At 38.4% G+C, this 15987-nt stretch overlaps 2 protein-coding genes across 2 annotated transcripts; one reads left to right on the top strand and one right to left on the bottom strand.

The window, feature by feature from the left end:
* The first annotated feature begins 4501 nt into the window (after window positions 1-4501).
* LOC133710414 (membrane protein PM19L) lies at window positions 4502-5669 on the top strand. Its single transcript, XM_062136481.1, has 3 exons — window positions 4502-4798; window positions 4885-5062; window positions 5164-5669. The coding sequence occupies exons 1-3, from the start codon at window positions 4669-4671 to the stop codon at window positions 5396-5398; spliced, it is 543 nt and encodes a 180-aa protein (XP_061992465.1). The 5' UTR covers window positions 4502-4668; the 3' UTR covers window positions 5399-5669.
* A 606-nt stretch (window positions 5670-6275) lies between these two features.
* On the bottom strand, window positions 6276-8381 carry LOC133711015 (uncharacterized). The gene is made up of 2 exons (XM_062137173.1): window positions 8247-8381; window positions 6276-7543 (listed from the first exon to the last, which is right to left on the bottom strand). The coding sequence occupies exon 2, from the start codon at window positions 7541-7543 to the stop codon at window positions 6485-6487; it is 1059 nt and encodes a 352-aa protein (XP_061993157.1). The 5' UTR covers window positions 8247-8381; the 3' UTR covers window positions 6276-6484.
* Between the last annotated feature and the right edge of the window lie 7606 nt (window positions 8382-15987).

Below are 15987 nucleotides of genomic sequence, written 5' to 3'. Positions count from 1 at the left end.
AGATTCCGGATATCAACATCGAATCCTGAAACGGCTGCCGGAGAAGTCTCTGGTTCGATTCAGGTGCGTGTGCAAGCCATGGGGCTCTCTGCTCACAAATCCCAACTTCATCAAATCTCATCTGGAGCGAAACCGATCGTTATTCCAATCTAATCTCAAAACCAACACTCAGCTCAGATGCGGACACACCTCCTTATTTCGTTAAGCATATTTTTCAGGCTACTGAGGTGAATGGTGGGCTGTGTTGGCTAGTTGAGGATCATCAATCCGCTAGGTGTGTCATTCTAAGGTTTGATTTAGCCGAGTATTGGTCCGCTGCCAATGGTAGCATCGGATCCCGAAACTTGCTTCCGATTTCCAATTGAGGGAGGGGGAAGAGAGAGAGAGAGAGAGTTGGGTGCCCAGAACAAAAGAAGAGAGATACCTGAGTGCTCAGAGTAAAAAATGTGAAGAGACTGTTTTACCCCTTGAACTAACGGCGTCATTGACGTCATGTATGTATACTAGGTCAGTTTTGAAACCTCATGTACCAAAATTTATATTTTGGAACTTGATGTACTGAAATGCATAGTGGGCCTTACTTTAGGTACCATTCATGAAATTTTCCCTGACTAAAATGTCGTAAAAAAATGTCCTCCGTGTGTAATTACAAGGTCAAGACCACATTTACATATTTATGAATCATTTTATAACATTAAAAACGAATGTGTTGTTTTTGGTGGTAAATCTTCATATTTTAGACTAAATAAATCATATGTCCTTATTCACGTAATAGAGTTCTCTAATATATAATTGGGTGATACCTTGTGTAATGTTTCTCTTTGAGAAAATAGTTACATCTCTGATAGCAACTATTACGAAGTAAGGACAAATGATCAAAAATATTGTAATAAATGTCCTGTTGTTAGTAATTACAAGGTTTAAGACAATATTTATCAGTTTACGAGCAATTTTACAAAATTGACGACAAATGTGTTCTACAAGTAGTAAATCTTCATAGTTCATACCAAATAGAGTATGTGTCCTCATTCATGTAATAGAGTTCTCGAATGTGTAATTGGGTGGTATCTTGTGTAATGTTCACTATTGAGAAAATAGTTACATCTCTGACATCGATTATTACGAATATAATGACAAATGATAAAAAAATATTGTAATAAATGTCCTATTTTTGGTAATTACAAGGTCTAAGACAACATTTACTAGTTTATGAACTATTTTACAAAATTAACGACAAATGTGTTCTACAAGTGGTAAGCCTTAATATTCAATCCAAATAGAGCATGTGTCCTCATTCATGTAATATAGTTCTTAAATGTGTTATTGACTAATTGGGTGGTATCTTGTGTAATGTTCCGTATTGAGAAAATAGTTACATCTCTGACATCAATTATTACAAATGTAAGGACAAATGATCAAAAATATTGTAATAAATGTCATATTTTTGGTAATTACAAGGTCTAAGACAATGTTTACTAGTTTATGAACTATTTTACAAAATTGACAACAAATGTGTTGTACAAGTGGTAAATCTTTAAATTTCATACCAAATAGAGCATGTGTCCTCATTCACGTAATATGGTTCTCGAATGTGTAACTGGGTAGTATTTTGTGTAATGTTCCGTATTGAGAAAATAGTTACATCTCTTGGATCGATTATTACGAATGTAAGGACAAATTATCAAAAATATTGTAATAAATGTCCTATTTTTAGTAATTACAAGGTCTAAAACAGCATTTACTAGTTTATGAACTATTTTACAAAATCGAAGACAAATGTGTTCTACAAATGGTAAGTCTTAATATTTATACCAAATAGAGCATGTGTCCTTAATCACATAATTTACTTCTCAATTGTGTAATTAGGGTTGTACCTTGTGTAATCTTCCTCATTGAGAAAATAATTACATCTCTGACAACGCTTATTACGAATATAAGGATAAATGATTAAAAATTGGATTAAATTCAGTTTACTCTCCTGAACTTTGGGGTTAAAATCAGATTGGTCCCTCTTTCTGAAAATCAATCTTGATGGTCCCTATACTCTCAAATGACATCACCCGAGTCCAAAATTTTAATTTGGGCTCCAAAAGTGACGTCAGCTGCTGACTTGGAGCCGACATATGGTCCCACTTTTCAGCCTTCGACCCTCAGTTTGGACAAACCCCTTGTTACCCCAAAAACCAGAAAAGCTGCCTCTCTCTTTCTACCCTCACGCTCCGCACAGTAGGCTTCTCTCTTCTTCTTCTTCTTCTTCTCCACCATGAAAGACCCAGATACCAATGGCCCGCAAAGTCAACATGGAAGCAAGCAAGCAACAGCTACTAATATACACCTTCTTAATCTCAATTCCCCCAAAATCCCAAAATCCCCAATTTCCTCTAACCCTAATTTCAATTTTTGATCACTTTTGCTTTGTGAATTGTTGATCTTCACCTCTAGCACTAATGCACACCTTCTTCTTCCTCCTCCTCCTCCTCTGCACAGATGGCCAACTCAGCACTTTTCTCCGATCATGAGATTCCGATGATACCCAACACCTTCTCTTCACTTTCCAGCATCTTCGACTCAGAACCCGAGAGGGATTCTCTTAGTTTAGTGGACTTGCTCGGCAATGCGGGGGACTACTCTCCTCTGTTTGATTTCGGGACCCAAACGACGTCGTCTAACTCGTTGATGACGATGATGATGCCACCTCAGCAACAGCAGCAAACACAAACACAAGCGCTTCCGTCATCGTCGCCGGTGTCCTCTACAGTGCCGAAGAGTGAGACTAACTCCGAGGCCTTGAACTCTGCCGCCAATACTGCTCTTACGACACCCAACTCGTAGTCGATCTCGTCCTTGTCTAACGAAGCTCATTTGGCGAATAATAATGAGGAGCAAACAACAACAAAAACAACAGATGATGAAAAAGATGCTGACCAAGATCCGGACAAGACCCAGAAATAGTAAGCTTCATTTCCACGCCTTTAGCGACACCAAGTACACAGAATTAGACCAAAACATCGTTGCTGGAGCGATCAATGGCTTGGAAACATTATTTGGAGAGCACGAGGCATTATCTTGCTCCATGGAGGATAGGCCGTTGATAATGGAGAATCAAAGCAAGCAGTGGCAGACCCAAAATTTTATTTATATGGGGGCGTAATGAAAAATATATCAAAAATTAGAGACAATTCGTTGTTTAGCATAAGTTGTAAACATTGAATGTCATACAATAATAATCAAACTAAAAATTGAGAAAAAATCTATTGCCAATTTACAAGTTAGGAGGTTAAAGAAAGAAACAATTGTATAAAACTAAAAATAGAGAGAAAATCTAACCTGTGTCGAAGACTCGTTGTGCAGCAACACGCCAAGAGAAATAAGCCAAGTATAAACAAAATTAATTCGTAGAAGAGTTTTTTGCTTTCACAAGTTTTTTATCTTCTAGTGCTTCCTCTCAACTCTCAACCAAACCAATTTTGTTAAACTTTTTCTTCTGTTTGCAATTTTCTTCTATTTTTTCTTTATATTTTGGACTCTTGGTGCCCGCCCTCTTGTACTGTTGCTTACCCTTGTTTAAATTTTTAATCAAACATTGATTAAACATGGAGATCAGTGGTGACGTACTGTCTTCTATTATTAGTTACATGGAAATCATCTTCTTCTATTATTAATAAAAGCACTTGGTCCAAAACAATAGAGTTTTACACTTTGATTTGGCTGCCTTTTGTCCTTTTGACCGACACATTATATATTAATTATAGACTAAACGTTTATCACCTGAATCAATTAACTAATACTAGAAGAACAAGTGAGTGGGCGCATCCCACTTGTCCCAACTACTCCCAAGCTGGGTCCGCCAGTGAAAGCAAGGTATGGAAGCGATAGCCAGAGATGGAGATCGCTATAGGGGAAGGGAAATGGATGGAGGCTGAAACTGTCGTTCCCGCCTCTTAGGTGAAAAGAGGTCGACGGTTAGGAAAGCATATTACTTATTTCCCGCCTCTTAGAGCTAGGGTTTTGTTTGTAAGCTTCTTTTATCTTTTTTTTTTTTCCGAGTAGTATGAGAAGCTCCGTATTACTTATTTCCACGACTTCATAAAGTTTCCTGAATTAAAGTTGTTCTTTAGCCATGTAAAATGTCCAACATGATAAATATCACGCATGCATGCCTCATGGCACATAGACTGGAACAACATTAAACATACCAGTAGAAAACAACTCCTTAAGCCAAGCATCCATCATGATCATCCTAATCCAATACACTGGGTACGTTTGATCTCCACCGTTGATGAGTCTCTATTGGACAAGCCTATTCGATGTAGCTGACTAGCGTGTTAGAGCTTCTCTGGTTGTGGATAATGCCAAAGACACAGAGAGGGTTTCATGGGGAGTAGAGCACCGAGCTATATATGCCAAGTGTCCTACCACCTGTAACCAATGAGCCACATGCAAAACTCTGCTGCTTAACACGTATCTTTCATCTAACACCATTCACTTTCACCCCAGCTGGCTACCTCTTCTATATAGATCCTCATCACCAACCTCCTAGATAGCTCTTACCAGAAGATCATTCAAGCTCAAACACACAGTCATCGTTGTTGCCAAAGCATTTGTAAGAAAAGAAAACAAGGGTTTCACTGTTTCGATTGGTTTGTGAACTTGTGAAAGGAAGAAGATATGGCTCAGACGGTGGGAAGGACTGTAGCAGCTCCATTGCTGTTTATCAACTTGATCATGTACTTGATCGTAGTGGGATTTGCTAGTTGGTGCCTTAACAAGTTCATCAATGGCCAGACCAACCACCCAAGTATTTATTTTCTCATTGTCTCTTCGAGTTTTTCTATTATTTTTTGTCGAAATCGAATGCTGACATGCGACGAAAAATTTGCACAGGTTTTGGAGGAAATGGTGCAACAATGTTCTTTCTGATCTTCTCCATATTGGCTGGTGTGATGGGAATAGCGTCTAAGTTGGCTGGAGCAGGTCATCTCAGAGCTTGGAGGAGTGACAGTCTAGCTGCAGCCGGAGTTTCATCAATTGTGGCTTGGGCTCTCACTGTACTAGCCTTTGGGTAATTAAGCCTTCAACTATATCAAATTCACATATAACACTTTTTCGGTTTTTCGAACTGTCAAAACTCATTCAGATAATTATGCTGTTCTGATTCAACAGATTGGCATGCAAGCAAATCAACATTGGAGGACACAGGGGATGGAGGCTGAAGGTTTTGGAGGCTTTTATAATAATCTTGACGTTCACCGAGCTTTTGTATCTCTTGCTACTTCATGCTGGTATCTGCAGCAGCAAGTATGGTCCGGGTTACCGCGACACCGACTACCCTGCTGCTCCCGGTGTCGATCCAATCCACAAGGGCGGAACTGGAGTCCCTGCTTCTAGGGTGGTCTAAGAATGCCATTGCAGTAGGGTCTCGTCCCACATTAGATGGGAACAGCTATCTTTTATCGTCTCCCTTTCTTTTCTGGGAGGGGGTTGTATTTCATAATTTGATGTGGAATTTCAAGTTTTACTTTGTGGTGTATATTTAATGTAGTTAGTAACCCAGGGGATGCGTTGGGCATGTGTACCATGTGTGTGAATTTGGTTTCAGCAGCATGTGTCCATCAGTTGTAATGTATGTTGGTTCATTTCGATTTAATGCACCGTAGCATCTTATGTCAGATTATTTTTCCAAGTATTTTTTCTTTTTATAAGAGCTTTGGTTAGTTGTAGCTTTCAAAAGTTGAAGCAACATTTGAGCACCCAACCCTTGGGGTTGGCCAAGTGCCCCCGTGTCTTGAAGGCTTGAAGCGTAACCATCATATCTGGTGTAACCATCCCTAATGGGATGCGTTATCTTCATTTCCCCTTGAACATATTAAGAGGCATTGCCCAAAAAAAAAAAACATATTAAGAGGAATGAATGTTGATAAGCCTACAAACAAAGTTGATAAACCGGTTCTATACTTCTCTCAAGTGCTATTTAGGCATCGTTCGACTAACGTTCTCCTTTTGCAATGGTGAAGAGAGGAAGCGACATTTTGAACTTGTTACTTTTCCCTGGAATGATCAAGATTTCATTATGAAAAACGAACAATCAGATCCTGAAAACACCATGACATCCTAGAAACTTGGTCCAATTTAACCTTCAGATCTTGTTCCCCTGGAATTTCTGGTTGTGGCATCAAAGAACTTCTCAACAAAGAAAAATGGCATCAGGTAACAAATGCTAGCAAAAGACATAATACACCACGCGCTTGACATTGATTTATACTCTACTCCGAACAAGAAAAAAGAAAACGATTCGTACTCATCTTTAGAAAAAGTAACTAGTCAAAATTACAAATACCAAAAAGGAGAAATGAAAATCCAGGAGAAGCTCCAGAAGAACACAACTCCTCTACTTAACCTCCCCTGACCTTTCATATCCTGCTTATACTAAAAGTAACCCACACAAAATCGCGATGGTAGAAGCGTACAAATCAGTAATGAGAGTTTATGCACCCTCATTGACATAACCTTCTTTGCGACCTTCAAATCCTGGCCGCATGAGTTTCTTCTCTCTCTTTGCGATTTTGCGCTTTTTCTTCTCATCAAGTTTTGCTGAAATATTATCAGATCTCTTCTTCTGTTTGTCTGCTTTCAACTTGTGTGTGGTTTCAACCCTTTCCTTCCATTTCTCAGCATTCTTCTGATGCTTCTTGTTCTCCTTTTTTATGCTTTGTTTCAGCAACTTTGGATCATCATGAACCTTAACCCCAGCAGCTCTACTGGTTGCTGTTTTCCACAAGAGAGACTTGCCTTTCTCTGGATCTTTCTTCACTTCTTCCAACTGTTTGGCCCTCTCAAGCTCCTTCGCCTTTGACAGTCTTCTCTTCTTCTTTCCAACCTCATCATCACCCACAAGTTTGACACGACTGAATGTGAGCCCTTTAGAAGCCTCTGCAACGTCTTCTTCAACTTTCTTGTCCACCAACTCACTACTAGTAGGTTTCTTTTCATCAGATGCAGTTTCTCTCTTCCGTTTCCTGTCATCAGCTCCTTTCTCATATCTCTCCTTCCTTTCGCTCCTCTTCCTTGCTCTCTCTGAAACTCCACAATTGCGACCAGACTGAAACTGTTCAATTTTACGACGAAGCCGTTGCTGGAGTTCTTCATATGTCACTGACCTGTCGTCACCTTCCAGCCCAGGCACCACAGGTTTAGTCTCCATTTCACCGCTATCACTCTCATCCTCATTCAACTTCTCCTTTTCCAAACTTTGCTTTAGCAAATCAAGGGTTGTTGTAGAAGTCTTGTCTGGATCCAATCGATCTCTGCGAGCTTTCTTGATGTTTTTCTTCGTTTCCTTCTTAGCTGAAGCTTTTGCAGGGTTGCTGAGGCCTTGAAACCATGGCTTCTCGTCGTCGTCATTGGGTAAATAGAACCTAGCAGGGATGAGCTCCACTAGCTTGTCCATGAACTGGGAATGCTGATGGATAATAGACTTCAAATCAATAATCGGATTAGAATCAATCGTCTCCCTGTCCGTTTTATTCTTCATCTTTTTCCCCATCTGCATAACAATTAGCAACAAGATAATTCCAAGTGTCAGATAACATCAAAAGTTCATGCAGGGAGGTATATCATATAACATCAGTTGAAACAAATGTATATCATACATTCCTCTATTCTCAAGAATTTAAAGTTGCAAACCAAATAAATGAGAACAAACGAAAACAAAAAACCTGCATCACTACTAATAGTTTGAACACTCAACTACGATGAAAAAACACTAGCTGTTTCGAACATCCATTTTCAGCATTAGAACAATAAACATGTTTCGGCTCCACGACTCCGCCACATAACAAAAATTATCCAGCACAACCCTACCTCAGCGAAAACACAGTTCTAATCCATGGCCTCATACTCACAAGAACAACAACACAGAGATGAGCTAGGCAACACTAAAGCTCAATAAGAGCATATCTCTTAAAATCTAAACAGAAAATTACAGAATAATCACTGAAGGAAAAACCAGAAATCAGATTCAAGAAAGTTACAGACGATTCAAATAAATGAGATAATCTGGACAGAAAATAACAGCTTAAATTTTCAATTTAGAGTCTGAAAGTGAATTCAAATAAAAAATAATAAAAGAAAATAGCAATCCTAAAATTTCAATTGGGTTCTTACAAACAAGAGCGCAGAAAATATGAACAAGAAAACAAGGGAACGAAGAGAAAAGTAATCGGGAAGACATTAATCTGGAAACTTACTTGAGAAAGGTGAAGCCGAGAGAAGAAGAAGAACCGACGAGAAGCAGAGTGTGATTGAATGGGAGGACGGTTGTGATGAAACCCTAAAGCGGAAGAGGGAAGAGGTCTGCAGAGAGACGACGACGTCGTTTTGATGGAAACGGTAAGTCGTTTTGTTAATTTAGCGCTGGGCTGGAAAGTGCTTTATTTGTCACAGAAGAAGTCCATTAAATATATGGGCCTATGCTTCAGTCCATTATATATAATGTGAGTTCCACGTCCATTTCACACATAAGGGTATTTATTGTGTTAGTAGACGCAGGGAAAATTCATACATTGATTTTTAATTCCTACTCATTCAAAGTAATAAACGGATCATGAAGGCATACTCTTTAATCTCTAGGTGTTCATGATTAAAAGATAATCATTTTAATGCAGGGCTGGATGCGAGATCAGGCCCAATATATCATTGCCTCAGAGTCAGACCTAAGTATATATACAATTCAATATATATGAAGTCTTTCATGCACTTCGATATTTTATAACCTTAAAAAAAAAAAAAAAAAAAAAGTTGATGCTTCATGTGGTAGTTTTAATTTCAATTCATGAACAGTCTAATGCGGTCATGTCGTAGAAAAAGATCGAGCTCAAAGAGCCGAACCTTTCAGCTCATTCTATAGTTGAGTTGATCGCAGAGCTAAGCCAAACCTGCACATTGGAACATTCCAGCCTAGTAGAGTTTAAATTTGGAAAAGATATTCACCGATCGAGTTGGCTCATTTAATTAGGTAGCTAGATATTCACCTCTTCAGTCGTGAATCAAGATATTAACTGCATGCAACATAGAGAAAGTCTTGCGTTGGGCACGTGCCACGTGGTGCGGCTGTCCAATCAGTGTCCAGCAGGGAGTATTTTGGATATTACACTTTTAAAAAACAGGGGTAGTTTCAGAATAAGATAAAAAATTTCTGAAGTGTGATTGATCAAGCGTAAACGTCTCAATTTGTTCCCAGTCAAATTAATACTGAACCATTGTCTACTCATTGAATTTACGTCTCTTGATTAATAAGCCTCATTGGTCCGGCTTTACACCTGGCCGGGAATGGCTACCTTATTATGTGAACACAACAATAGTTAACTCTGAGAACACAACAATATTGTCGATCAGTCATAATTCAATTAGCCAGCTAGGGCTCTGCTTTTTCTAAAGTGAGCAAAACAACGATCGAGTTCATTGCTCTTACCATATATGCTTAAAAGTGGTGAAAACGAAATATGCCAAACCCCTCTTTGGACTTCAAATATGAGGACTTGATTTTAAGCTAGCCAATGCGCTAGTGAGGTTGGACCAAACTATTACCCATAGAAGCCTTAGGAAGCAAGCACAAACTATTATAAAATTGGCTACTAGCCACCCCCCTATTAATAGATACACTTTAGAGTATCATTTGATAGAGCAAATAATACTTTTTGTTATTTTCTATTTCATTTGTTTAACATATACACATAATGGTGATAAATAAGAGGGTAAAATTGGTTTAGTATGTAACTGAGAATATATATATAACTGATAGATCACATCATTATCTGTATGTTTTATTTGCACACTGGTATTATAACCATGGCTTGTTGGCTTGCATGGTCACCAAATCAGCATCAGATTGGCATGCATGGTTAGTCTGAACTTTAACGGCATCAGATCGGTATGCATGGTCATCGATCCATGGTTGGTTGGCTTCTTTGTGATTATGGTTTCCTTCTTTCTTTTCCATTTCATATAAGGTCATGAGTTGGTTGACTTCTTTCTCCTTTAGATCTATTTCTATAGGCCATGATGGTGGATAGTTAAGCAAGAAAATGGCTGTGGCTAGAAAAAGAGAAAGAGAGATGCCAAGATAAATAGAGAAAGAAAGAATTTCGGGAGAAAGAGAGGATTTTGTCGCCGGAATCGGTCAGTTAGATATGGTCATAATTAAGTAAAAAGAAATAATTGACTTTGAAGAAAAGAAAATATAAATCAAAAATGAATATTGTATAAAAGAAAATATATAGATAATAAAATAAAGGGAGTTCTATCTCAAACATGTTAAAGTGTCAAATATATTTTATACATGTTGGAGATATGAGATAGAACTCCCTTAATATTTAGAAAACATTAAAATTTAGAAAGATTAAAATTTTATACATGTTGGGTGAGGATTAAAATTATTCAAGTGTCAAAAGTATTGGAGGATTAAAATTAGGCATGGCTAATTCTTTGAGTTGGGTGAGGATGATGCTGCACTGCTTGAGGGGTTTTTTTTTTTTTGGTTTAGGGGTAAAAAAAGATTAATAAAAATTCAAAAATTTAGTGAGGTTCAAATACCAATTTTGGAGGTATAAATAGAAACACTCATAAAATAAAATATTTTGTACTTTGATAAATATACAAATAAAAAATAAAATCATTCTAAAAAAAAAGCAAATAAAGAGTGAGAAAAATAAATTAACCCAAAATAATAAAATAGAAAAAAGGGAGATGCTAAAGTCCTAAGCATGGCTTTTGGTTAGTGGAACGTGCTATAGAGAATATTATTTTTCATTCCATGGCTACAGCGTACCTAATGAGTTTTAGATACCCTATTATCTGTATCATTTAATGCAAAAGATACAAAAAAAAAAAAAATTATGTATTCTAGCTATGAGGCTTTGTCTTCCAGTTAATCCTGTTCTCACTTCTCAATATGGGACCACGAAATGGATGATGTATGGCATGGGATCACCCAATTATCGATCATGAATCGGTATATACATTGTTATATTTTTTTAAATGAATGATTTTTGTTATTTTGTTTTTTATCGAGATCACACGGTATCTTTAAAAGTTTTCTAAGCTCAAAGACTAATCTGTGTTGGAGAGTCATGTCAAAACGTTTCCTCCCCCTGACAACGTGTGTAACTTTATTTTATTTATTATTATACAATAAATAATAGATGATAATGAACATTAAAATTCAAATACCGCCAGGTACTTTTTGAAAGAAAAAACCACTTATACAAAGATTTGCATACATGATATGAAAATATAATTGATATTAATCAACGATGAACATAACAATATGCATGATCACCTTGTCCTGTTTGGGAAAAGTTGAAGAATCAAATATACAGAAACTATATAATCTATTGAGGATAATTGAGATGATCGATGATTGCAATGTGTTCCTACCCAAGCGTGCGGGAAGATGATGAGGGCTAAAGACAGATCCAGGGGCGGGCTGATTGACCAAAACTAGAACATAATTGACAGTCCAAAATTGTTAGAGATAATCGAGGGTCAAAAAGTTTACTTAGCTAAGAAGGTTGTTGTAGAGATTAATGGGTCAAAATAGTAGCTTAGCTAGCATGAACTAACCAGCTAGCTGTACCCAAAAGTGAATATGATTCAGTGCTTAATGAAGATCTGGATGAACAACAATTAATTAATTAGTCTATCTCTATGAGTTTTAGTGTGTTTAGTACTACTTTTATGATATCATATGTGTTTGAAAGTAAATTAAGCCCGACATAAAATTGATTAGTGGGCAACTGGATGAAGTAAATTGATAGCAATGTGGAGATTGATCAACGACAACAAGTTTGGTTAGGCTTGCCTTCCAAAAGTTTTTGATGTCGATGAAAATGAGATAAGAATGGCTCTAAAGGAAACCAATTTAATGACGTACGTTATCTTGTTTTGGACACAAAAAGAAGAAGCAGCCGGTAAACGGTAGGTTGTTTTGTTTACTTATTTATTTATCTTGAGAACATTCATCAATTCAAAGCCAAATGATTATATCGTGGAGACGAGTGTAAATTCTCAACCATGTACTTCAAAGTTCAAACAGAAAAGATGAACTACACATATCTCAAATATAGAACTGACAGTTACAGATATCATGAACTAATGAGGTCTAAACTTCAACCACAATGATCTGTAGTTTCTCCGAAATACTGAAAGTCAAATCATCCTAAGTGTCACAATATATACTTGCAACTAGCATCAAGAAAAAGCACTTCACAGTTTTTCACACCGCGTCCCAAAATAAACAAAGAACATGCAAGAGAAGTCAATTCACCATCATGTTAATAACAAGAAACGACCAAAAATAGTACGCACACGGAAATAATGTCATAGAAAATGTCACAGCATTAGGACCAAGACTCTTAAACCCTAACTCAAAAGAGCAGTGGCTAAACCAACAAAAATTAAAACTGTATAAAAAATAAAAAGACATCGATGCAATCTACTTATCTTCCTCGAGGATCCATCATCGGGACTCTAATAGCCCATGCTATCAGTACGTTGCCATTATCCTTCCCTACTCTAATTTTGATATGTTATAGGCCTTGACTATATACATATATGGGGCGATTCATTATACACCCAATCCCAAAAAATCTAATGGAAAACCCACCAATTATTATTTTTTCAATCTACACCCAATTATTGCCAACTTGGATAAAATATTAGATTTCATTTTTTAAAGAATTACACAAATTGTTATAATTTAAATCTGACAAACATAAGTCAACTAGCAAGATTACGTCATCTTTTTTTGAATAAAGGGCTGGTGCGGCTGCCCTCAAGCCTTGATTAATGAAACTGTCGAATACAAGGGGGGGACATTGAGCCTAAACCCCTGATTACAATAAACATCTAGAATATTTTCCGAAATAATATCAGAAATCTCTACAGAAGACTTGTATTCTAACAAGCACCAACTAGCAAAGAGCGCACAAATAGCGACTCCATTCGCTTTAACATAGCAGTGACATAGCGGAAAGATAACTCGATATGTACCCCGAGTACAACATAGCATAATTACCAGCTTTAGCATAGCTTTCCTCTTATGTTGCCGCCGAAAAGTAAATCTGACGACACTTAGTCTCACCCTGCCACTAGGCGGTAGCACCCATTTGATGAAGCAAAAAGGTCGCCGCCGACTTAGAGCAGACAAGGCACGTAGAGTGCATACCCAGGCACTTAGCCCGACTAGGCCTACACAATACATGTAGGATTTTATTGGTCGCATAAAGCGTATCCAACCTAGACAACTTAACAAAATAAGAATTATTAAAAATAAAACAGCTTGGGCCGGACCCAAACAGCAATAAAATATAAATATAACAGTAAATAAAATTAAATCCAGAGCCCAAGCCCAGGCCCAACAAGGAATATACAGGGTTCCAGCCCAAACCAGCTACACCACAGCCATACCAACACCGCCGCCACCACAACGCCACCATCACCGCTCCTCTGCCATGACCCGATCTCCGTCCAGAGCCCAGCCACCATAACGGTCAGATCGTCGCCCAATCTAACCCCCAGAAACCGAAGCACCGGTGAAGACAATGAACCACCAGAGCCACAGAACGACGCCATGGCCACAACGACGCAAATCCTCCACCTCATCCCTCCAATCCACCTGTCCCCTGCCATCCCCTGCCAAGCCATGCTTCCTATTCCATCATCCAACACACTCAACCCCAGATCAGAACGGATCCGATTGGGATCGAGTGGATCCATCTCCTCGACAACGGCCAACACTCGGTCAGCCCCATCCTCACCATCTGAGAGAATCATTGCTCCGAAGGCTAGAGCCCGTCCGGCTGCACGCTCCACACACCGACGAGGCCAGAGGCCCGCGCCGACGAGGGTGCGCCGCCGGACGAGAGAACGTGGTAGCAGATTACGTCATCTTTAAATACCTTAATTGTAGATCTTTTTTATTGGTCCCATTATTATCGCAGTTTTCATTAAATTCATCATGATTGCTAGAATTGTGGAGTTTTTTTAATATAATTTTTTGAATTCAAAGGTTATATAGATTTAAGTGAATGTGATATTTACTTTTCGGTAATTTAAACTTTCTATTTTAAAGGTAACTTTCTGTTTTACTTGCAGCCTAACTTAAAGGTAGAGGTTTAAAGTTTTTAACCCAACTAATAGATTTTTTTTTTAATTACAACCTAAAATTAGACACTTATGCTTAGCTAACTTGACTTCTAAGAATTTTCATATCAACCTACTAATTAGAATCATTTTTCACATCAACCTCTTTCTTAGGTATTCTATCATTGCAAGTTGACCATGTTTATTAGGTTGAAAGTTTCTAAATTATACCTATATGCATATACCTATTTAATAAGGTACCTGATCATCAGAACACTTTTTCTAGTTAATTTGATTTCAAGTATGTATCTGATATATGTGAGGTTTATTTTTTGTTTCTTCTTGTATTTTTTTTTTATGGTAATAGGTCAGCCCTTTCATTATAATTCAGCAAGCAGTACAAAAACGAAACACCTCTTTGGGCTCGACAGAAAGAATCGTTCCTTAGAACCTTATGAAACCCTATTCTAAAAGAATAAAATCCCAAAAAATCCCTAGTACACCCACCTTTTGGTAAATTCACGCACCTTTATTCTAACAAAAACCTCGAAACCTCGAAGCTTACATAAAAAGGTTCCAACTAAGGCCCTGGTTTTTGCGACCCAAACAGAAATTAAACAATACTATAGGCCATAGAGGCCCAAATCATCCCCACTTGGGCCCCTAGACCAGTGAGCCCAAACCTGAGGCCCACAGACCAGATTAATACCCAAGAGGCCCAACCACTTCCAACGCAGGCCCAAGCAGTATGGTAGGCCAAAACCCTAGCTCATTGAGACCACCGGTACATTTCCAACCAAAAGCCGCAGGTCATGCTGCCGCCTAGAGGGGTGGACCAAAGCAGAATCCTAACCCAGGCCCCAGAAAATAGAGCCCAGCCCACAATCCAAAAGTAAGTCCAGATGGCCTAAAAGCTGAGATCTGCTCCCCCTCTACAGAATTCCAGGCCACCACCGCCACTAGTCCATGCCGCCATCATTCGGCTACCGACAAGGAAGCCACCGCGATCATCCTTGTCTGCCATCACCACCGTGCAAGGCGCTGCTGTATCACCAGGATCAAAGCGCTCCCAGATCTGTTCCCATTGCAGGCCGCCACGACCAACACTACCCCTGTTGCCAAGGTCGCCATCACCCGCCGAACAAACCAGGTCACCAGCGCCCTTTCCAATACCCCGGTCCATTGACAAAACCATAGGTCGTCGCCCCAATCTCGATCCCACCAGAAACCGGACGCTAGAAGCAACCCAAGCTCGATAGTCTTCGTTGATTTCAAGAGTAAAACCGACCTCGAAGCCATCATCCATCCCAATCAATGTCAGATTTCTTCGCTGCCCAGTAGCAATATCGATCACAGAGAAGGGGAAGAAGAAAATCCCCAACCCCGTAGTCAGAGATTCACCGTCGCCGGCCATTTTGTCGAAAGCGGCAGCTTTCGAGTAAACCCTAGAGAGAGTTTTCTAGGTCATAGAGATTTGTTTCTTCTTGTATGACACCTCTATATTAGAATCAATTTTTTTTTAATTTTTTTTTGGTATCATACCTCTTTGTTAGGTTTTCTACTATATTATACCTATGATCGTAGAAGATACGACCTTTTTTTAGCTTGAAGGTTTATGGTATTCAAGCCTCACTTACATATAACTATTTAATAAGTAAACTAGAAATGTAGTAGTTAGAGTGAAAAGCTATCATGGGATTAATATGACAATATACCTAAAAAAATTATAAAAAAAAGTAATCCAAGAACAAGATACATACCTTACAATTAGACATTTTTCGAGTATGTAGAGAGGTACCAAATGTGAGCCTAGGAGTGAAAACACAATAACAAAAGTTTTTTGCCCAT

The sequence above is a fragment of the Rosa rugosa genome, chromosome 5 (assembly GCF_958449725.1).
Source record: "Rosa rugosa chromosome 5, drRosRugo1.1, whole genome shotgun sequence".
In the NCBI taxonomy this organism is placed as follows: Eukaryota; Viridiplantae; Streptophyta; class Magnoliopsida; order Rosales; family Rosaceae; genus Rosa; species Rosa rugosa.
This window is presented reverse-complemented; position numbering and strand designations above follow the sequence as displayed.

Excerpts from the sequence above, each read along its gene's own strand:
- LOC133711015 (XM_062137173.1), bottom strand. The coding sequence starts at position 7,543 with ATGGGGAAAAAGATGAAGAATAAAACGGACAGGGAGACGATTGATTCT.
- LOC133710414 (XM_062136481.1), top strand. The coding sequence starts at position 4,669 with ATGGCTCAGACGGTGGGAAGGACTGTAGCAGCTCCATTGCTGTTTATC. Across the intron at positions 4,799-4,884 it reads TGGCCAGACCAACCACCCAA|GTTTTGGAGGAAATGGTGCA; the intron begins GTATTTATTTTC and ends AAATTTGCACAG. Across the intron at positions 5,063-5,163 it reads CTCACTGTACTAGCCTTTGG|ATTGGCATGCAAGCAAATCA; the intron begins GTAATTAAGCCT and ends CTGATTCAACAG.